Raw genomic sequence first — 22,868 nt, 5'->3', positions numbered from 1 at the left:
TATATGCCACTTTTCCCTACCCGAAGGAGGCTCAAAGCAGCTTACAGTTGCCTTCCCATTCCTCCCCCCACAACAGACACCCTGTGGGGTGGGTGAGGCTGAGAGAGCCCTGATATCACTGCCCGGTCAGAACAGTTTTATCAGTGCCGTGGTGAGCCCAAGGTCACCCAGCTGGTTGCATGTGGGGATGCGCAGATTCGAACCTGGCATGCCAGATTAGAAGTCCGCACCACTACACCAAACTGGCTCCGCACTCCTAGAAGTCCGCACTCCTAACCACTACACCAAAAGAGCTTGCTCTTTTCTAAAATGTTATATGCAATTAATTTTATCACCTGGTCTTTGACTTTCAGGTCTGCAGCATGGGACAATGCATGGAGATTGAGAGAGCCTACAGATCCACCAACTGTTCTGCCCAGTGCCAAGGACACGCGGTAAGAGTTACGTATTTATTATCCATCCAGATAAGGAGATTAATGATGCCCATGGATTTTTGACGAGGTTTATTGACATCCCAAGGCCTTGATCCATCCCCTCATTAGCACCGCATGATGTAGCTGAATTTGTCAGGTTCCACAGTGGGTTATGAAGCCTCACTGACTCAGCTTCTGGCTTTTCTGGTCCTCACCGCCATCTTCCTCCATCCCAGCCCAAAATGACATCCAGCTTGGTACCCACAGGACTCGTGCATTCAGACTGCTGCTAAGGGAAGAGGCACTTGGCGTGTCCGTTTCCTCACCATGGGACTAAATAAATACAAGACGTTTAGCAAAATGGACACCAAAAGGCTTTTTATATACTAATGTTAGAGATGAATGGCTCATGATTTGGGAACAGTAACATTTACCTTTGTATTGGGCTTATATTCTGAGGCCAGGAAATATGAATTGGTGGAACTCTCTGTCTAATGAGATCAGGGCCCTGTGGGACCGGAACCAGATCAGCAGGGCCTGGAAGACAGGAAAGTTCCACCAGAGGCTTGTCGTTAAGGTCAGAAACAACATCAAGAAGACGCTGGCCTCCCTGTTCAAAGGGCCACCTGCAAACAGTATACCAAGTATACCTGTATACCAAGGCCCCCATATAGTAAGGTGACCAGATTTTAACATTGGCAAAGCGGGACACCATTGACCGGGGGGGGGGGGGGGGTCTTGATTTGGTCTATATGGAGCAACAAAAAGTTTCCTAGAATGCATATAACACAAAAATAGTATTGTAATATATATTTTTTAATTTCAGCATTACAATTTGCCAGCATTTTCAAAATGGAATTTTAGATGTTTAAAACAGAATTATATTTAATTACTGTGTATTTTTACTCTGCCGTTAAGCCACCATGAGACCTTTAGTGAATGGCAGGGTAAAAATCTAATAATCAGAAAATAAATCATTTGGATATGGTAGTACAAGTAGTTCACAGCTGCTGGTGCAACTGTTATGAATACTGCATTGGTTGTTTGGCTACTGTGTTTTTGAGAAATATGTTAGCCACTTTAAAACCAAATGCTTGAAAGGCACAATGTCAATATCTAATTTTGTAATCTAATCTTATGATGTGGTTTATTCTATGCCTAATACTGGCCCCTATTGCATTGTTTTACGTTTTGTAATCTGACTTGCATCCGAGGCCTGCAGGCTATAGAGTCATGGGTACGAGAGAGGAAAAATCCCCTGAACCAGGATGTGTTTCCAAAACCCCCAGCCCAATGGAAGGAGATATCTGGACAAAGTTTCAAGTTGCTCAAGCAAGGAGCTAGGAGCTCAGAACTGATGCGAGAAGCTATTGTTGTTTCCATCATGAAGACTAATGTGAGATTTGTACTTCCTTAGGTCTGTGACCACGAATTGCAATGCCAATGTGAAGAAGGATGGGCACCGCCAAACTGTGACGGCCCCACCACAAACAAATGTGAGTTTAAAAACAATGCAGGGCTACTTGACCTGTGTCCTGACCTGATTACGCTAAATGTTTCCCTGACCCGTGTAATTGGCTACTGCTAAAGGGAAAACACAGGGAAAACGTGGGGTGTGCCGATGGCCGGACAGGGAAGGGGCCAAATTTGTACTAACCTGTGGGGAGAGGACTTCTCCTTGGGGTTGCTATTTTTAGCGACAGTCCTTTGTTTCTTACTGCATCAGGGCCAGCCTGACAAGGCACACAAACCAGGGGGTCGCCCATGGCGCTAGGCTTAAGGTGTCCTGACCTGGGTAGCCTGTTCTCATCAGCTCTCGGAAGCTATACGGGGTCAGCCTAGTGTTTGGATGGGAGACCACAAAGGAACTCCAGGGTCACCATGCAGAGGAAGGCAATGGCGAACCTCCTCTGGACATCTCTTGTCTTGTAAACCCTGTAGGTTTGCCATAAGTTGGCTCAAAAAATTTAGTGTCAGTTGCTGGCTGTTTTCTTCATGCAGTGTGATTTTGTTTGGAGCAGTGATTAAAAAAAAAAACAACCAAATGTCAATGTTTAAGTTTGTGTGGATAATTTTGAAGTAAATAAAATAAGTTTTTTCTAGATCTCATTTTTCTCTTCATTGAATGTCTGTGGGGTGTGGGGTGGGGTGGGGTGGGGATCGTAGTTTACTTGTAGTGTAAAACATTCTTGGACTGTACCAAAGTCCCATCTTTAAGGGTTGGTTCAATTCCCAAGACCAGTTTGGTGTAGTGGTTAGGAGTGTGGACTTCTAATCTGGCATGCCAGGTTCGATTCTGCACTCCCCCACATGCAACCAGCTGGGTGACCTTGGGCTCGCCATGGCACTGATAAAACTGTTCTGACCGAGCAGTGATATCAGGGCTCTCTCAGCCTCACCCACCCCACAGGGTGTCTGTTGTGGGGAGAGGAATGGGAAGGCGACTGTAAGCCGCTTTGAGCCTCCTTCGGGTAGGGAAAAGCGGCATATAAGAACCAACTCTTCTTCTTCTTCTTCTTCTTCTTCTTCTTCTTCTTCTTCTTCTTCAACTTATTTCTTCTGCAGGAGAATCTTTTGTGGTTGTTGTCGGGGGGGGGGGGGGAGGGGGGAATCATTGTTAGGGATTACAGAAAAGCACGAGGTTGTGTAAGAAAGGCAACCCAGGAATCAGGGATCAAAACAAGGGTACTCAGTCCAGACCAGTTGGATGCAATCCTGTTGAACTCTCACTTAGCTCCCAAATGGCTGTTGAGAAGATAAACTCCCCCTTTTTGCAATTGGTGGGAACGGTTTATGTTTGAAGGTGCATGCCTTGTGAGTCATAACTTTGACATGAGAGATGGTTCGTTTTGAAAAGAGAATCAAGGATGGTGCCTCATATGGGAAGAGTTTCCATTTTTAATTCCATCCTTGTTCAAAAATCTCATTACTGTGTGCATGAACCCCCCCACCGCCACCCTCTCAATGGTCCTGTTGGCAGGCTAGACTGTTTCAGGCCTTAGCCTACACCTAATATGGCAGATCTGTTTCCTGTTCTGCACTTTTATTTTGCTCCCTCTAGTGGTTGATTCGATATTACATCTTATATGTCCAAGATGAAAACCTGCAATTTAAATTCTTAAGGAGGAATGCTGGACATATTGTTCATATAACTGTTCCTGAATTAACTAAGAACTCTTCATCTCCCCCCCGCCCCCCTTGCAGATATCATCATCATTGTGGCTGTGTTGGTAACCCTTGCTGCCTCAGGAGTCATCGGTTTTGTCTTGTACCATCACCAGATTTTGAAGAAAAAACAAAGCCAAAGGTAGAGTTGCTCAGCAACTGATTCTCTAGAGGCCACCTCCACAAAGCACTCTTCAAGCAGGAACTGTCTGGGAAGTCAGACCTCAGGATGGTGATGCAACAGCTGTGATGGCCTATTTTAAAATGCGCACATTTAATGCTGACTCAAAACCTTGACATTTGCAGTCACAAGACAAAGCTTCATTGCAGTAAGGCGGGGGGGGGGCAAACTTTGGCTCTACAGATGTCCATAGACTACAGTTCCCATGAAACCCTGCCAGCACATGCAGGCATATATGGAATTGTAGTCCATGGACAATGCCTCAAAATCAGCTTGTGGCTGGCATAAACAGGCCCCCAGTGGGTGGCTGGGGGCCAAAAGGGCCGTGCCATACGTGGTTTGGTTGTGGCAGTCACAGTTAAGATGGGTCACAGCTCTTGGCTCTGGCTGCGCTAATCCAGGCACTGCGTGGTTCCCCTGGAACCGTGAGGCCCATAGCACATGCTATGGCCAGTTTGGTGTAGTGGTTAGGAGTGCGGACTTCTAATCTTGCGAGCTGGGTTCGATTCTGCGCTCCCCCACATGCAACCAGCTGGGTGACCTTGGACAGTTTGCATTAGAAAAGGAACCTGTCTGTTTGCATTGCAAATCAACCATATTTTGAAGCCCTGCAACTCCAGTGAAGCAGATGCACTTTTGGGTAGAGAAAAGCAGCATATAAGAATCAACTCTTCTTCTTCTAAGTGTTGCCACAACATATCTAGACTTCCTCAGTCCAGATTTCCATGTGTAAAGGTGGGAAACAGCTTGGTGTAGTGGTTAGGTAGACTTCTAATCTGGTGAGTTGGGTTTGATTCCACGCCTCCTCACATGCAACCAGCTGGGTGACCTTGGGCTCGCCACAGCACTGATAAAGCTGTTCGGACCGAGCAGGAATATCAGGGCTCTCTCAGCCTCACCCACCTCACAGGGGAGGGGAAAGGGAAGGCTTTGAGACTCCTTCAGTTAGAGAAAAGCGGCATATAAAAACCAACTTTTCTTCTTCTTCTTCTTCTTCTTCTTCTTCTTCTTCTTCTTCTTCTTCTTCTTCTTCTTCTTCTTCTTCTTCTTCTTCTTCTTCTTCTTCTTCTTCTCTGTCACTGAACCACAAGATCTTCCTTATGCCCTGCTAATATTTCGAGTTCTTCTGACAGCGTCCACAAGACCATGAATGGGTCTGCGAACCTTGGCTTCTCAGGACCAGAGCAGAAGAGAAGGCCGCATCTGAGTCCTGCACCTGCTCCCCCAGGGGTAAGAAACAGCACGCTGTTTAAATAGCTGGTGGGTGAAAGAGTAAAGAAACAAGTAAAAATATCCCCATTGTGTCTTGTTTTCAGGTCAACCCTACCTGTTTACTGATTCCACCGCCTCCACCGCAAGCAAATAAACCACCGCTTTGTGTGGTAAGTAGAAAGTGGATTGAATCTTCATCACTTACATTACAGTCAACTGTAACAAATATTGCTAATGTAATAGAATAAGTGAAATAAAAGATAAAAGAGATGTGCAACCTGTCGGTCTGTATATTGACACTACTGAACCCTAGTCTTAAAATTCAAGCGAGGAAGAATACGGCCACATTATTTATTTATTTATTTATTTATTTATTTATTTATTTATTTATTTATTTATTTATTTATTTATCATACTTCTATACCGCCCTTCCCGGAGGCTCAGGGCGGTTTATAATCAGCCCCTGCAGATTAAAAAGAGTACATGTCACAGGAAAGGTCAACTATGTATAGCCCTTCTTCCTGACATGCTATGTTTCCCCATGCAAGGATGTGTTGGTGTGTGTTTGGATTTGTTGGCATGAATCTTCCTATTCAATAACTCTAATTCCTCTTGTTATCATCCCTTAGAAAATTCCAGACAAAGAATCCCAGCACCGTTTGGGGGGCTACCAGAATACAAAACTGGTAAGAACATGAAGAATCTGAGTGTGATCAAAGAACATAGAAAGAGCCCGGCTGGATTAGACCATGGGCCCATCTAGTTCAGCACCCGCGGTTAGAAACCCTTAACCCTTCCTCACAGAACTACAATGCCCAGGATTCCTTGGGACGCAGTTTGGGCTAAGGTTCCAGATCTTGTGCAGGATCTACTCCTTTCTCATGTGTAGAGCATGAGGACAGTATAACTTTAAATGGGTGGCGATTAACATAATGTAGACCCTAGACCCGGGGTAGTCAACTTGTGGTCCTCCAGATGTTCATGGACTACAATTCCCATGAGCCCCTGCCAGCAGTTGCTGGCAGGGGCTCATGGGAATTGTAGTCCACGAACATCTGGAGGACCACAGGTTGACTACCCCTGTCCTAGACGGTTGGGGCAGATAAGCAGCATCACGGCTAAAGCAGCAGGTCATCTTGTTCCTTCAGATGCTGCATTGTAAGTTATATATGAATAGTTAATAAAGTCCACCTTGTGACACGATTGAAGTCATGATTGTAGGAGAAAGGACATCAGCTTTCCCCTTGTACTGTTTTCCTGACCTGGAGATAGTGTTGGTAGCTCCACTAGAGAAACCCATGAAGATACACTTGGCTGCTAAACCAAGTGAAGTCTGGGATGTAGATATGGCTGGAAAGTGAGGATTGCTAGCTGAAGGCCGCTGCAGATGTGTTCTTTGGAATGGGAGGAGAAGAATTCAGGGCCTCACCTTTCTCAAGGAGCTGACCGCTTTCAGGCCTTCTAAGACGGAGGCTGAGCCCAGATAACGCTTGCTGTCGTCTCCTAAATCAGGTGCGAGTGTAGTTGTGTAAGTCCATGTATTTCTTTCTTTTTTTCCAGCCCATCACAAAACCAAATATTCCACCTCCTCCTGTTCCAACTGCCAAGCCGGCTTTCTCTCCTGTTACAGGCAGTTCAGTAAGTCGACTTCTGAATAGTCCTGAAATCCTCCCTACACACAAATATTTCTGGGGTCAAGGGAAATCCTGCAAAAGACAAGGGGACAGGAGCGACACAATAACCCCAACATCTCAGATCTTATTTAAAGTCAGAAGTGGGTTATTGTGGTCTTCTTTGCAGGATTTCCTAGTTAGCCTGGAACTCATAAAATGTTGCCTTCCTAGGTTACAGCTTGAATATAACTTTGTTGGTGTTAAAGGTGCCACTGGGCTTAAGCTTTGCTCTGGGTTGTAGCTTCTAGTCCCTTTTGGATTGAGCTACTCTAGCCTGCTCTTGGATGTCTCAGAAGATAAGCAGGGTCAGCCCTGGTTAGTGCTTGGATGGGAACCAACAAAGGATGTCCAGAGTTGCTATAGTTCTGGGCAGGCAAAGGCAAGCTACGTCGGTTTGTCTCTTGCCTTCCAAACTTTGCAGGGACACCACATTTCTGGAGTGGAGCCCCAAGCTTTAGAAATCCTCCAGAATGCTGAGCATGTGCAGTTTGTTGCAGCTTCTTCCATCCCTTCCGCTAACAGGGCATCTCTCTTCCCCGGATAATACCTGTGCAACAATGCAGAAAGCAACCTTGTGATGTCATTGTGTCATGCATTCGAATTCTGTGAATACTAATGCAAAAGAGCAGTGAATGCAAAACACCACAGAAAAAGAATCTGAGAAAGCCAATGGCACATATTCCAGATCTGGCATAGATTTTGGAAAATGTTCCTAGTTGGACTGGAATGAAGGAGGAGAGAAACATGACAGCGAAAGATTTTGGAATGATACTGGATTGGAACAGGAGAAATCCGCTCCAGTGGTCCCCAACCCCCGGTCTAGGGACCGGGACCGGTCCGTATATCAGTCGGTACCGGGATGCAGCTCTTCCTCATCCTCCTCCCTGGCTGCTGCCTCAGGGGCTGCCCTGCCACTCTGCTGCTGGCTCACCTTTGGTGCTCTCCAGCAGCTGCCATGGTTGGGGCTTCCCCTCGGCATGGCACTGCGCAGCTGCTGCTGGCAGCGCCCCCAACAGGCGGCGGGAAGTTAGGGGCACTGGCGAGAAAGCAAGTGGAGCAGGGGCTCAAGCGCTGGCATCAGCATCCCTCGGCAAATGACTACTCCCCCAGGGCTTCATTAAAATTGTCAAGCATTGACCGGTCCCCAGTGATAAAAAGGTTGGGGACCACTGCTGTAGAAGGTGCCACACCTAAGAGTCAAAGCCTCCTTTGTCATGTGGGATGTAGTCTTTATGGAAGGCGCTTTGTAAGAAATTACTCCCCTCGGGAGCAGGGAGGAGAATAAGTCCTGGCCTGAAGACTCTTCTACTTCTGGTTAGGCCAATATAATTAAAGTCATTTGACATACAGGTTTCTAACTAGAGCAATATGACCTTTCTCTTACAGGCAGCTGCAGTTAAGCCAGTTCCCTATCCTGCCTTCAAGAGTAAACCAGCTCCTCCACCTCCACCTCCGGTAAGGGATATTTGTAGGGTTGCCAGCTCTGGGTTGGGAAATACCTGGAGACTTTGGGGGTGGAGCCGGGAGTGGGCAGGATTTGGGATGGGGGTGGGACCTCAACGTTGTATAATGCTATGGAGTCTGCCCTCCAAAGCAGCCATTTTCTCCAGGGGAACTGATTTCTGTAGTCTAACCCAGGGGTAGTCAACCTGTGGTCCTCCAGATGTCCATGGACTACACTTCCCATGAGCCCCTGCCAGCATTTGCTGGCAGAGGCTCATAAGAATTGTAGTCCATGAACATCTGGAGGACCACAGGTTGACTACCCCTGGTCTAACCTATAATTCCAGGGGCCACCTTCCAAAGTGAACTGATCTCTGTAACCTGGAGATCAGTTGTAATCCCAGGAGATCTCCAGCTACCACTTGGATGCTGGGAACCCTAGTAATGGATCCTTCCTGGTCTGGGTCCTCCTAGACCTCAAATAAAGCTCAGTCCCCCAGCATGCTTGAACCCTTTTTAGGATTGTACCTTTAGAGTGCCATAATCCCTTGCAACCTGGTTTGATTTTGACCATTTGTTTCTCCCATAGGCTTTGAAACCCCCAGTTAACCCCAAAGTATGAAGGACCGGACCAAATACTGTTCTCGTATGTCAAGGAGGCTTTTCTTTGCCCACGGTTCCTCCATCTGCGAAGGAAACAGAACGGCTGACCTTTCTACGGTTCTAATGCTTTTTTCCGGCAAAAGAAATGGTGGCGTTTCCTAGCTGCCATCTGGAATCCTGACTCTCAGGGGTAGGGGGACAGAACTTCTTCAGCCCGCTTCTGTTACATCCATAGTGACGGAATCATGACCAGATTGATCCTGGCACATCGGGAGCTTTTTGTGAAGTGCGGAACTGAGCCATGTAGTTTTAAGGTCTGAAAGCTTCGGTGGTCCTTTAGCAATGGCCTATGCCTGGTCTGTATACTTCCCATGGACCAGACCATGGGTTTTCCAAGAGCTTCTCCAAGCTGAATGCTACTGGAAACAAATCCTTCCTAACTAGTGGACTTGCTTTTGCATTGCCATGGATCAAGAGTGTGACCTTGCCCTTCACCACGACTCCAGGAATGCAGGTTGCTTGAATTAGAGGGGAAGTGTCCTCTTTCTTGAGCCTCCTCCTCACATTCTGCCTTCTCCAAGACACCTCTCTCGCTCTCTCGCTTTCAGGAAGCGCAGAAACAAAGTCCAGATTCTGATCCTCTTGTGCCTTGATTGTTGCCAAGGGGCTGCCACAGAGTGTCATGGTGGCCACCCTTTTGACCTACCCCTGCTCCCATGCATTTTTTACAGGTTGGACCTCCAGCTTTTTGCAGGGGATCATACTTTCCTCTACACTGTGAAAAAAGGTTGCTTGCAGATGTCTGCAGCTTCCACAGTAGCCGCTGGTTGGGGAGCAGGTCTGGCTCACACCAGCTGGCAAACTTTACCTGGTAAAGGGCATCCTTGTTAGCACTTGAAGGGTCCGGGATTTCACTGAGGCTCCTTTTTAGTGGCCTATCTATTGAGAGGGTGTCCCCTGAAAACACTACTCCCCAAAGACCTCTTTCACTTGATCCGTGAATCCTCTGATCCGCACATGGAATGGTAATGCATCACAATGGGCATAATCCCAAAGAGCAATCTATATCTTCTTTGGTGTGTTTTAATGTAGAAAATTGGTGCAGGGCTTGTGGAATCAGATGCACTTTTTAATGCATTGGGGGGGGGGGGCACAGGTAAGAAAATCCAGTCATGGGAAAGCCTTAGTAGCACAGGGGAAAGTACTAAAGATTTATATTTAATGTATTTTTCACCTAGAAAGGAAGATACATTTTTTTCTCATATTTTGATGCATTTTTTCACATATCCATGGTTATTTTGAAAAATCCCCTTGAATGAAGGATGCAAAGGTATGAAATATCGGAAAGGACGGTAAACGTAGCAACCGAAATGCAGCAATGAGAATGTCATGCAAGACATGGTCCAAAGTGTGCGTAACACATACCTATTCCTGGCCTGGCATTCATGGCTTATGTTGTATACCTGACTTGTGTACCTTTGCTATGGCCCTCAAAGTATTTCTATAGCGGAGCTCCATTCTGGATGAACTGCTCTTCTCAGCCCACATGACTAGCGGCACAAAGATGCTATTTTGTACTTCCGGAACAGAATCTGCTCATCCTACAGACACGAATACAGAACATCCCTAACCTGTGTTTGGCTCTGCCATGCAAAAGAGTCAGGGATGAAGAACTTTGTCAAGGGTGCTCAACTCTTCCCCCACCCCCATTCAGCTTTTCTCTCTCAGCCCTCTCTTCCCATTTCACTGGCCCCCTGAGTCCTGGATCAGATGAGAGAAATACTGATTTGGGTTGCCAGGCAGAAGTGTTTGGTGGATCAGAAATGCTTTCAGCAAATACCTAAGCACTTTCCTTCTCATGCCTTTCTCCTCTTCCATAAAGATGCAAATCAGGGGCAAATGCAGAATTATTCATGCAACCAAAGGCGTACAGGCTGTGTGCCTGCTTGCGCGTGGCGCCTCCTTCCACTGGGCCCATGCAGGCCAGCTCCTGTTGGATCGTGCCTTTCCACTGGAATACCAATGCTCCAAATGATTGTTTCTTCTCCACTCTGTTTTTTCCTTTAGAGACGTTATTTTTAATATAAGAGAGTGTGCATTTGGCGAATGGACATTTAAAACATTATTTTTATTATGTATGGAAAATATATATTTGCAAAGGTACCTGTATTTAAAATGTTCTTATATAAAGTCCAGACTTTTCCTGGATAAAAAAGCATTAGTTTGTCTTTCCTGTTTATATATACCTCCTGGATGTATATAGGCTGCAACATGGCAGTCTTCTAGCAAAGGTTGAATACACACTTTTCTTGGATGCTTTAGGATGTTTTGGGCTGATCCTGCGTTGAGCAGGGGGTTGGACTAGATGGCCTGTATGGCCCCTTCCAACTCTATGATTCTATGATTCTTTCTATGAACATCTGGAGGACTGAGGACCCCAGAGCAAACATGAGTCCACCCAGCCTGGGAATGGAGCCCTCCCAGTGTGGTCTATGGTTGGAGCAGATGGGCCACAAATGCTATCAGGAAAATTCTTCTTTTCTGCTGCCCCCTTTTATTTGATATCCCCCTTTGCACACAATGCATGATTAACATGGAACAGGCATATTGTATATAGTGTGTACAGGCCAATACAACTTACGATGCCCAGCAGCCATCAAGGTATTTTCCAGATGGGAACAGGTTTGCCATCGCAGTCCACCCTGATCTGACTCTCCATATCTGTGATGCAAACCTGACATCTCCTGTTAAACAGCCTCAACTGCACCGCTCTTTTTTATAGTGCATTTCCTTCTGAGCACAAAGCACAGAGTAAACCTGCTTTGTTCAGAGGCTCTCTCTTCAGGGCAATGGAACAGACAAGCCAAAAAGAGTTCATCATTCTGGTCAAATGCAACCCCGTTGTAACTCACTGAGTGTTCCCTGTTTTCTGGTAATTAGTTTTGTTCCTAGTTTTGTATTTTGAGGATGCTTTGTTAACAAAAGCTGCTGGAATTGTCATTTGTCCAGTTACAGCTCCCTCTCTAGAGTGTTAAGCAGTGAAATATCAGAGTGGGAAGGGGACATATTTTGCTCTTAGTGCATGCTTGTGCAAAGAGATGAATGGACATGAAGACTCTGTGTAGGACTCGGCTGCTGAAACTCCTCCCATCACCCAAGTTGCACTTTATTTAAGTTACAGATTTACTCTAAAAGCAAGAGTAGGGTTTTATGGGTATGCCATCAAATTACAAATAAATAAACACCTTCCCCCCAGAGTCAGCTTACATTTACATACAAGTTGAAATTATGTTCAATTTAAAAAATGTAGAACGTTTAAAGAGAGTCTTCTTGCATTCAAAATTGCCTACTTTTTGACTAAATATGGTACATATTACTGAACATTTTCATGTGCCTGTTGTATGCTGTGCTGGTCCCGACAAATATGTTGTTGGATGCTCAAGTACCTGCCAGATCAGTTTCCATTCTGTTCTCCAGTCATGCACAAGGAGCCAGTATTTTATTGCTCAGTTCAGTTGTTTGCAAATAATTTGAACCTGTTTGTCAAGTTCCCTTTTCACAGTACAGTACAATTGGCAGTATGTCATGCACATGCATTCTTTTAGAGTAGTTCTGGGGTTATTTTTTTTGGGGGGGGGAAGGGGTTTATAGGAATTAATTAAAAGGAAAAAAGATTTAAAACCACAGATTATGTGTACTACAAACAAATCTGCTATAAAATTCCTTATGAAGTTCAAGGCTTTTCTGCTATTCTAGAGTTAAACCCTGGAAAATAAGCTCATGAGCAGACCCTGTAGCCAGAGGTAGCCTATGATGTGGAGCTTATAGGAGGAGACAGTTACCATCTGAGCAGTGGCAGAAGGAGTGTGTGATTTTTTAAGTCCCCAGTAAAGTGGGGGGCTGAACTGGATGGCCCTATGTGGTCTCTTCCAGCTCTGTGTGATTCTGTGATTCTGAATCATGACATTGTGAACTCTCGGGAAGAAGGGCTGGATAAATATGGACCCCCCCCCCCAGCTATAGTAAAACTTTTTCTGCATTCTATGATATATCCACATGGGGGAGCAAGAGGAAGATTCTGGTTCAGTACGCAAGGAAAAACAGCACTCAATATTACATTATGGTTTCAGGTTGACTTTTCCTTACAGGCTTCACTTATCCCTAACTAATTGTGAATCTCAGTCCATTTCCTGATTCAGACACATACATTAACCACGGCAGCTTTAACCTAGCAGCCCCCGAAAGCCTTAGACAGTCTGGCGCCCAAACCAATCAATGCGGGAAGGCCAGCTCTTCCAGTAATGCATCGCCACAGAAATCAGAGGTTCAAGACCAGTGTGTGTAAAAGAGGGATTCATTTCACAATTCCGAGCTATTGCTAAAGTAAAATTGGACTCCAAACTTCCTGTTAGTTGCAACATTAGGAGCAAGGTGGCCAGAAGCAAAGGCTGGGGTGGCCAGAGACATTCTGATGCTCAAGGTGGGAAAGCCAATAGGCAGGACAAATCCACCAGATAACAGACCATCAGTTAAATGTGTTGCATTTGGTGTCTATTTCTGGCTGATCTCAGGCTTGCTGTGCAGGTAAAGTGGGAACTGCAGCCTGCCCTGCTTCTCTCACTCTGCAGCGTGAGATTCTGTTCTTCAAATGTAGGAATGCAGCAACGGCAGTTTTATTGTGGTTTTGTATTTATTTTTATACCCCACTTTTCTCCCTGGTGGCTTACAATATCATTTCCCTGTCCTCTGTATTATCTACCCAACAACAACCCTGTGAGGTAGACTGGGCAGAGAGAGAGAGAGAGAGAACTGGCCCAAGGTCACCCAGGGAGATTGCACGACAGAGCAGAGATTCAGACCTGGGTATCCCTGACACTAGTCTGTTAAAGTAACCACTACACCCTGCTTGCTCTTTACAACAGGAATTGTGTAGTCTTAACAAGCATAGGTGTGGCTGCCCATCCCTACCGGGGCTGTCAGAGGTGAAGGACATGTATATGGCAGGGTCATGTAACTGCACCCTTGGCTTGGTTTGCACACCCAGCAGAAGGCCAGCCATTCTTGGGAATGGAGACCCAGGTGTGGTTTCCGGTACCTCCCGCCCAATATTTCATCGATCAGTTCAGCTGTCCGCAAATAATTTGAACCTGTTTGTCAAGTTACTTTCTCAAAGTACAGTACGATTGGCGGTATGTCACCCTCGTACTTCTTATAGAGTAGCTCTAGGGTTTCGGGTTTTTTTGAAGGAAGGGGGTCAGTGTATTTTTTTGGCAGAGTGAGGATTTGACTAAATTCAGCACTGTCCATTACGCAATGCTGAATGAGAAACGAAGGTAGGGGAATTATGAAATGTACACTCAAAATCCTATGCCCCTTGAAAATTCCTGCAGAAGCCGGAAGGGTCACGATCCCTCCCAGTATTCTATTGTCTTGCCTCCTGGCATATTTAGCTGCTTATGGCTTGTAGGCAAAGGGCCTTCATAGCTAATTGCTGGCTTATTGGCAGCATCTCTTGTGTGGCTTAATGGATACCACCATCTCCATGCGGAGACTGATGCGCTCCAAGGCAGCATGGTGAGGGATCGCACTGGGACACAGGCAGCAAAAGGCAAGGAACACCCCCCCCCCCACAACATGCTTTTAGAGCAATTCTCAGAAGACCGACCAGGAAATTGACACGTTGTAACTGACATGAGACCCATAAATAATTCCCTGTAATGCATGACCTCCCCTTTCTAAGGGTCTGTGGGGAGGAATACAAAGACGGGGTATTGATCAGTAGCATCTATAGCAACTGTGAGGGGGTGGGGAGAGAGAAGAGGCATTTCCGTGGGGCTTGTCCTTCTCTCTTTGAAAGAACCAACAGAAATCTTTGATCATTTGTTTTTCAATGGATAGCAAAGATGAAATGTCAAGACATCACACCACCGAGCAGCCGATTTCTTGCAATTCTTGTAGAGTTTTCTGGAGAAAATCCATAATGATGATTAAGACCCTAGCCAGTTAGTGGCAGGAGAGATTAAACTGAGCCAGAGGGCATTTCTGCCCTGTATTCTTTCTGGAAGATCTCTGCAGCCAATGAAAAATCCAGCTGTGGAAACGTGGCAGCATATAGCGTGGTGGCTGGCCACTTTGGGGCTGGCGAGGCATGCTCCCAATGGCTGGCATGCTTGGATGATGTATAGCCCTGGGCAAGTTCTGTATCATTTCACATCAGAATGAATGGGGCGATGCTGTGCCTGCACAGCTGGAGGCATTAATCATGCTGACGCATGCTCCGAATTTACTTGATCAGACTTCAGTTCACAGGCGCCCGTGTGAGAAAACATTTCAGGGTTTGGGATCAGCTTGCTTTGAGAGCTCAGGTGCTGTTTATGCACCTCTGTGGGGGGTTCCATTCATCAGTCAGCAGCATTCCTAATGCCGGGGCCTTCTCAGGGGCTCACGCTGCAGTGCCCAGCTAGCACGGCAAGAATGCGTAAATCCAAGAACAGCAAATAAATGAATGCAAACGTGTTTGGCTTTGTCAATCAAGCCAGGAAGCCAACATTAGCATGGCTGGAATATGAGAGAGACATATGAGGACCACTGTAGCATAGCGGTTATGGACTTGGGATAGAACTGGGGAGATCTGGGTTCTCATTGTTACTGTGCCGCAAAGCAGTGGTCCCCAATCTTTCTGAGGCTGGGGACTGGCAGGGCATCGGGCCGCGTCCGCGCGGACCACGCCTGTGCATCGGGCCGCGCCCGCCTTCGCGGCCCCGCACTGGGCAGCGGCCCGCAGGTTGGGGACCACGGCCGCAAAGCTCTCTGGGTGACATCGGGACAGTTATTCTCTCCCAGACTATCTAACCCACAGAGTTGTGAGAAGTTCCAGGGATGCTGCTCTATGTTTCTTGGAGAAAAGCACGATAAAATCATGTTTTTTTTCCACCTGCCATCTTATTAGCTATTAGTTTTAGTATTGTAATTAAGGGAACTTTTATTAAGCTTTTATTCTTTTGTTGTTGTAAACCACCGTGAGCCCAATTGGGAATGGCGGTATATAAACCCAAATAAATAAACAAACAAACAAACAAACAAACAAACCCCCGTGTGCTAGGGGGACAAGCTGTCTCCCCACCACCACCCAAAACAAGACTGAGATAATTAAAGTGCCTTCCCACCCACCACAAGTTAATATTTTGGAGGCGGGGAGAGAAGGTATCTTTGTAGAGCCTGAGCTCATCAGATCATGGAATGTGTAAGGGAGACCACCAAAGTGGTTGGCTATGGCTAACCACCTCTGCTTCCCCCTTGCCTTGAAAGCCCCTTGCTGGGGGTTCACCATAAGTCAGCTGCAAGTTGATGGCCCTTTACACATACATAATGTTTTTCCCCTGTCTGGTGCAGGGAGCAACTGGTCAGGGAGGGGGAAAGCAAGAATGTGATGTGTAAAAACATCCAAGATCTGATTTCTACTGCTCAACAGGCAATATCCCCCCCCACCCCCCATGGGTGTGGTTTACAATTTGGGACACAATTGCAATTGGAACAGAAGCCTGATCAAGCATCCCTGGTTTCCTCTGCACTGCAGTCTCCTTCAGGTCCTGGTTTCACCAGTCTAGGGCAATTTGTAGAATGTATTTTGGAATTGGAGCAGGGATGGCATACTGCAGCTTTCCATACTAAAAACTAAGGTGCAGCCCCCTTACATTTCTGATAAAACACTGCCCAAAAGGAACCTTGATGGCGTTGGACATTTGATTGCATGAAGACACAGAGGCAGGCAATGCCAAACCACTGCCAGACATCCCTTGCCTGGCTGCCAAACATCCCTTGGATCTACAGGCTACACTACACATCCGATGGGTCAATCCCTGATTTGACACAAATCACTTCTGATTTTCCTAGGAGGGAGTCAGAAGCAGCAACTGTGGGGATAATAATGGGTCTAACACAATGCCATTGGCGTAAATAAGGCTCCCAATAACACCAGAAAACAATGAATATGCACACCCCCTGTAACTTGATTGCCTTTTCTTAGCAAAGGTAAGAAAAGTGTTGTGAACAATGGTCCATTTCACAGAGTGGTGAACTGGGTGGCTCAAAGGCTCAAAGGCTCAAAGGCCACCAACAACTGGTGTTCAGTGGGAAACTGGCTCTGAACAGGGAGAATCCTTTTTGTCATCTTCAGCGTCCTCCCCTTCCAACAGCCCTTTGTTCCATTTCTTCATCTGCTCCATCCAATTTGAAATCCACATTCAAACATAGCTTGCAATCGCTGCCCTGTATAGCAGGAATGCAAGCAAGGGAATGGAAGCTTCTCATTACTTATTTAGAAGATGGAAAGGAGAATGGATTTTTCTGAGATGTATTTCAGCCCTTTGGCTATAAAAGCCACCTGGGAGGACAGAGAAAGAATAGACCATCCAATTCCCATTCTGCGGCCCCTGCAAATGATCCCCCCTTGCAAGAATGTCTCATCTGTTCTTAGAACTGCAAATAATTATTTTAATGGAAACAGGAAGGAAAGTGGGGCTCGGACTTGTGAGCCATGGAAATGGTACTTTGGGGTATGATTTCCGGTAAGGGGGCAGGGGGTAGACTCTTCCCCCCCCCCAGTGCTGCACCTCTTTTTTTAAAAAAGCAAGCTGGCCTCGATTCAGCTGTAGCTGCACAATTCTGTCTTGATCCTTTGTCAAATGGAGGTGTTTATTTGCTGAATTTCCCATAACAAGTATTCAAAGTGTCTTACAAGTTCAGACATCAGCAACAGAGGCAAGCAAGGAAAGCAGCAGTCAAGCACAGATCTAACGCTGCAGGGGAAACAATGTGCACAGCAGCAGATAAAAGCAGCCAGGAAAATGGTCTACTAAACCATGCGCTATTAAGGAAGAGAGAGATTAAAACACATTAAATAAATTAATAGCCTCAGTACAGGGGGTTGGACTAGATGACCCAGGAGGTCCCTCCCAACTCTATTATTCTATGATTCTATGAAGCGTAATATAGTGGCAAGAAGAAAAACAACTAGTTGTTGCATGCCTCTTTCTGCATCCAAAGAGGCATCCAGAGAAGGTGGCAACAGCCAGAGATGTAGTGTGACATGAACATACACGTATGCAGTCAGATGTGATGCTACATTCATTGAGTGTCGGAATCTTGCTTGGACACTCAGCTCTCCCTTTGTGGGGGTGGGTGGGATGACTGTCTGCACTTTACTAGTCTGACGCACTTAGAGGTCTGGGTACGAAAGTGCTGTTTGCATATCCCTACTCTGCATACCTTCTCTTTCACGTTATGGAGTGGGGCAGCTCCTCCTTATGGCATCGGGACCCTGACATTTTCACAGGAATGCGGAACATCCAGCTTCCTCTCTTGTACGTTTACAGAGAGCAGATTTCTTTCTGCTTTGTGAGTGGGCTGCTGATGATTCACTACAACTCAGCAGGGGGGAAGACATACCACCCCTGCTGGATCGAAGTCCTTCAGCTTGGAGGGAAGAAGGTCTAATGCTCTGGTATTTGCCTTTACATCAAAGACACTCTGACTAGCCAGAGGTCTATGCTTCAAATTCTCCTGGCCAGGTGGGTGTCGTTCCCTCCTGGGCTTTAGGATGACTTGGCAGGGAGGGGAAAGTCAACAATCCTCCTCCTTTCTGTGTCAAAGGCTTCCCTTGATTTACTGAGCAGGTCCAGAACCAGCAAGAAAGCTGCAAGTTCTTGTGCTCTGTCTGGAAATGATCCCTCCCTTAACTGAAGCAATTATTCCAACATGGTCCTATTCTGCACACAATAGATAATACACTTTCAATGCACTTTAGAAGTAGATTATCTTGTTCTGCATAGGAAAATCCAGCTGCCAAAGCACAATGAAAGAGTATTATCCTATGTGTGCGGAATGGGCTCTGGGATTACTAAGCAAAATTGTCAAAATTGTGTATCTCCAAGTGCCCATGGACTACACCATGTGCTCATGGTTATCGTAGCCTATGGACTTCTGGAGAGATGCCGTTTGGCCATCGCTGGACTAAAGCAACTGAGCACTGAAGCTGCTTCTTGTGGGTGACTGTCTCTTAAAGAACTGAACAAGACGCTGGAATGTTGGACCTGGAATTCTTGGGTTCACATTTCCCCTGAATTCACTGTATGAATTTGGAGCCATCATTCGGTCTCAGCCTAACTTATCTCATAGGGTTGTACTGGAGAAGAAGAGTTGGTTTTTATATGCTGCTTTTCTCTACCCGAAGGAGTCTCAAAGTGGCTTACAGTCGCCTTCCCCTTCCTCTCCCCACAACAGACACCTTGTGAGGTGGGTGAGGCTGAGAGAGCCCTGAGATCACCACTCGGTCGGAACAGCTTTAATGAGGAACAAAATCGCAGCTTTGCTAGCAAAGAGATAACATGAGGAAGTTACATATCATTAAAGCTCAATTGAATTACAGATCAATAAAGATGATGTCTACTCTGGTCCATTACTTTCTAGGATATAATAAAAATAATTTGAAATAAGGGGAACAATAGAGTTAATATTGGAAGCATGTGGCAGTATCTATGAAGGGCTGTGAGGTAATTTTTGTGATAAATTCATTATTTTTACAGTGGCACCTAGTTAAAGTTAAGTACGCTGGGAAACCTTGCATTTACTGGTTTACTGTGTTTTCCAAACACTGAAAAATGTGAATGTGAAAATTCAGTACCAAGAAGGAGAAAACTGCAAAAATAAAGAGCCTTGAGAGCAATTCAGACAAGGGAGGAGCACAAAAACAGCAGGAATTTTTGAGTAGAAATGGTGAAGTTGTGATGTATGGGGGCATGCCTAGACAACAGGTGCAATGAACATGGGGGCTTTGGGTGGTTGTGAGTTGAGACAATGAGTAGTCCAGAGGAACAAGAGGAGTAGCAAATGGCCTAGAGGGGAGTGGGTGGAGAAGAGAAGGAAAATAGAGCAAGAGAAAGGGCAAAGGAGAGGTGCATATCATAGCTGGGGCCTGCAGAGGTGAGGAATTGTACTGTAATGTGAGATAAGCAATCAATCTTTGAAACTCAGATACTTTGGCCACCTCATGAGAAGGAAGGACTCCCTGGAGAAGAGCCTGCTGCTGGGAGCGATTGAGGGCAAAAGAAGAAGGGGACGACAGAGAATGAGGTGGCTGGATGGAGTCACTGAAGCAGTAGGTGCAAACTTAAATGGACTCCGGGGAATGGTAGAGGACAGGAAGGCCTGGAGGATTGTTGTCCATGGGGCCGTGAGGGGTCAGACACGACTTCGTACCTAACAACAACAACAAGCAATCTTACTTTGGCTGCAGGTCTCTCCTCCCACGTGAGCTGGTGCAGATGTACAAAGGAATAAAATTATCAAATGCTCAGCTGCACGACTCATTCTGAGCCTACTGCATTTTGCTAGGCTTCTATGCTTCATCTGGAGAAATTAAAAATACCTTTCTCCTTATTCCCAGCAAGAAGCTCCCTATACAAACCGCTCAAAGCACCTCGTCTTTCCACCACTTTGCCTCTAGAGGGAGTCCTTCAACTTCCACTGAAGGGTTTCCAAGGGAAGGGCCCCTGTCCACCCTACATAGGGCTACACAGAACTGCAGGTCAGTAGAGCTTCCCTCCGTGTCAGCCTGTGCAAGGTCACTGTGTTTTGTCCTGTCAAACAGGGCCAGTCTCACTAACTCCCAGCTAAAAATAGCTCCATTCCCCCACTCTGGTGATGCCTATTTGCAGGAGACGGTGCTTTATGCAAATACACTGGTAATAGCAGCAATTAGCTGAATGCAGAGAGGGCGGCTGTGTGTGGGAGGGGGGAACTGAACTGTCAAGCAACTGGCAATTGCCTCAATCAGCTCTTTGGTTTTCTCTTCCCCCTTCTCAGAAGAACTACATGACACTAACTCTAGTTTTCTGAGCACTGATCCCGGGATGCACCTATGTGCGTTCCCATCATGCAGCTGGGGATGTGTATGCAAACCGCTTCCGTGTTGAGATCAGGACGGCTGACTAGGAATCAGTACCTCGACTGGACTTGCTTATCTATTGTTTTTTTCATCCTCACCCCCTCTGCAGGAACTCAGGGAAACACACGACATTCTCTCGGCCTCCCGTTTAGTCTCACAACAACCCTGTGAGGTAGGTGAGGATGAGGGAGCGACTGACCAATCTGGAGCCAGTCAATGAGCTTCATGACTGGGTGGGGACGGGGACATGATCCTCTAATCTTGCCTTTCCAACCTTTTGACTGTGAGGAGCCCCTGAAATATTTTTCAGGCTTCAAGGAGCCCTGGAACTGGGCCAGAAGTGATGTCAGCTGGCCGTGCTGCTCTGTGACACACAAAGAGGATGGGGGGGGGGGAGAAAAGAGGTGCTTTGAGGCAGGGGTAGTCGACCTGTGGTTCTCCAGATGTCCCTGGACTACAATTCCCATGAGCCCCTGCCAGCAGACGCTGGCAGGGGCTCATGGGAATTGTAGTCCAGGGACATCTGGAGGACCGCAGGTTGACTACCCCTGCTTTGAGGCAGGAGTTTGAATCCAGACTTTGCCCTCTATCCCAGGCATAGTAACCATGTGAGATCGCCTTCAGCTACAGAAGGAGCTTAAAGACCCCAATCCTAAACCCATACTTGGTAGCAGAAGAGAGAAAGAGTCCAGTAGCACCTTTAAGACGAATCAAATTTGTGACAGGGGAGGAGCTCAGGTCTTCAAATAGCAGTGGTGAGTAGGGACACATGAGTGGTCAACCCCTGCCACAAATTCTGTCCGTCTTTATGGTGCTACTGAACCCTGGCTTTATTCTACTCCCAAGTATGTATTTAGGATTAAGGACTTCAAGCTCCTTCTAAAACTGAGGGAATCTAACTCTTCTTACAAACTCAAGTTTGCAATGATTTTTTGTAAAAACTGCATTCTGACGTAATGGCTTGGGCTTAAACACGAAAGGGTTCTAGTTCTACCATCTTCATTTTCTGCCTGTGTGATGAAGCTTAATTGAAGGCAAGCAAAGCGTTTTAGCTGGAGTTATCGACTGTTGGGCTACACAAGACCTAGAGTTAAAATGACAAATGGGGGACACATTTTCCCTTCTTCCCTCCACCCCCAGATCAAGCCCCCGGAGACTTGGCCTAAACCTTACAGGGATGCTGCCAGCCAATCCCCAACCCCGTGTGTGAGCTCCCGCTTACGCATGCAGGGAGGAGACGGAGTGCTGCATCCGAGGATGGGTGCCAAAAATAATGCTGCAGAGAGTATTCGGCAGGCCGCTCCTGGAACAAAAGAGAATACAATGCAGACGCCCTGCCAAGCTGTCTGCAGAGCAGGCAGACAGATTCCAGAGAAGTATCCCATCGTAAACCGTGAGGCTCTGAGGTCGAAGAGTGGAACCGCTTTTGTGTGCCTGCTTGCTCGCTTGGGTAAGGGAGCTCATGGTTTTTCAGGTGCCAAGCAAGTAAATTACAAAGGGATGCAAACAACCTTTCTAACTATGCGGTCCTGAGCAGGGTTTGCCCCATGCTGAGTTCAGTGATATAAGAGGCCTTAGAACAGTGCAGCTCTGCTTAAGATTGCCCTGAAATTTCTGTTCACTGGGCCTCGTCCAAACTCCACATGGCCTGAACCAGCACTGGCTAAAAAGGTCTTGGTTCCCTGAAGAGTTCGACTGGGCTGCAGTGGCAGCAGTGTGGAAGAGGCGCTCCGAACCACTACAGATTAGAAGTTGGCGCTCCGAACCACTACACCAAGCTGGAGAGGCTGTGTGAAAATGTTCTTAATTAATAAATATGAGAGTCCAAAGTAGTAGAAATGTGTCTTGAGTAACTACCAGCATTGTATTTCTAACTGATTTGACTCTCACAGTCGAGCGGGGAATCAAACTCGGTTCGCCAGATTAGAAGTCCGCACTCCCAACCACTACACCAAGCTGCCAGTTTGGCATAGTAGTGGGCAAGAGTGGCAGTCTCCAAACTGGAGAACCAGGTTTGATTCCCCACTCCTCCTCCACATGCAGCCAGCTGGGTGACCTTGGGCCAGTCACACAGTTCTCTCAGAACTCTCTCTGCCCCACCTACCCCACAGGGTGTCTGTTGTGGGGAGAGGCAGGGTACGTGATTGTAAGCTGCTTTGAGACTCCTTTGGGTAGTAAAAACCTGGATGCAAAACACCTAACGTCTTCTTTTTTTCTTTTGAAGGATCAACAAC

At 46.5% G+C, this 22,868-nt stretch overlaps 1 protein-coding gene across 1 annotated transcript in view; it reads left to right on the top strand.

Moving 5' to 3' along the window:
• LOC143822208 (zinc metalloproteinase-disintegrin-like NaMP) overlaps positions 1-10,908 on the top strand; it is a 50,441-nt gene extending 39,533 nt beyond the window's left edge. Inside the window, exons 17-25 of the mRNA XM_077307114.1 lie at positions 354-434; positions 1,831-1,909; positions 3,618-3,720; positions 4,893-4,989; positions 5,076-5,141; positions 5,601-5,657; positions 6,532-6,609; positions 8,031-8,099; positions 8,677-10,908. Of these exons, the coding sequence (XP_077163229.1) occupies positions 354-434; positions 1,831-1,909; positions 3,618-3,720; positions 4,893-4,989; positions 5,076-5,141; positions 5,601-5,657; positions 6,532-6,609; positions 8,031-8,099; positions 8,677-8,709 (663 nt within the window). The 3' untranslated portion in view covers positions 8,710-10,908. The remainder of the gene's footprint in view (positions 1-353; positions 435-1,830; positions 1,910-3,617; positions 3,721-4,892; positions 4,990-5,075; positions 5,142-5,600; positions 5,658-6,531; positions 6,610-8,030; positions 8,100-8,676) is intronic.
• The last annotated feature ends 11,960 nt before the right edge of the window (positions 10,909-22,868 follow it).

The sequence above is a fragment of the Paroedura picta genome, chromosome 12, assembly GCF_049243985.1.
Source record: "Paroedura picta isolate Pp20150507F chromosome 12, Ppicta_v3.0, whole genome shotgun sequence".
Classification (NCBI taxonomy): Eukaryota; Metazoa; Chordata; class Lepidosauria; order Squamata; family Gekkonidae; genus Paroedura; species Paroedura picta.
The sequence above is the reverse complement of the archived record's forward strand: the minus strand, read 5'-3'. Positions and strand labels throughout refer to the sequence as shown.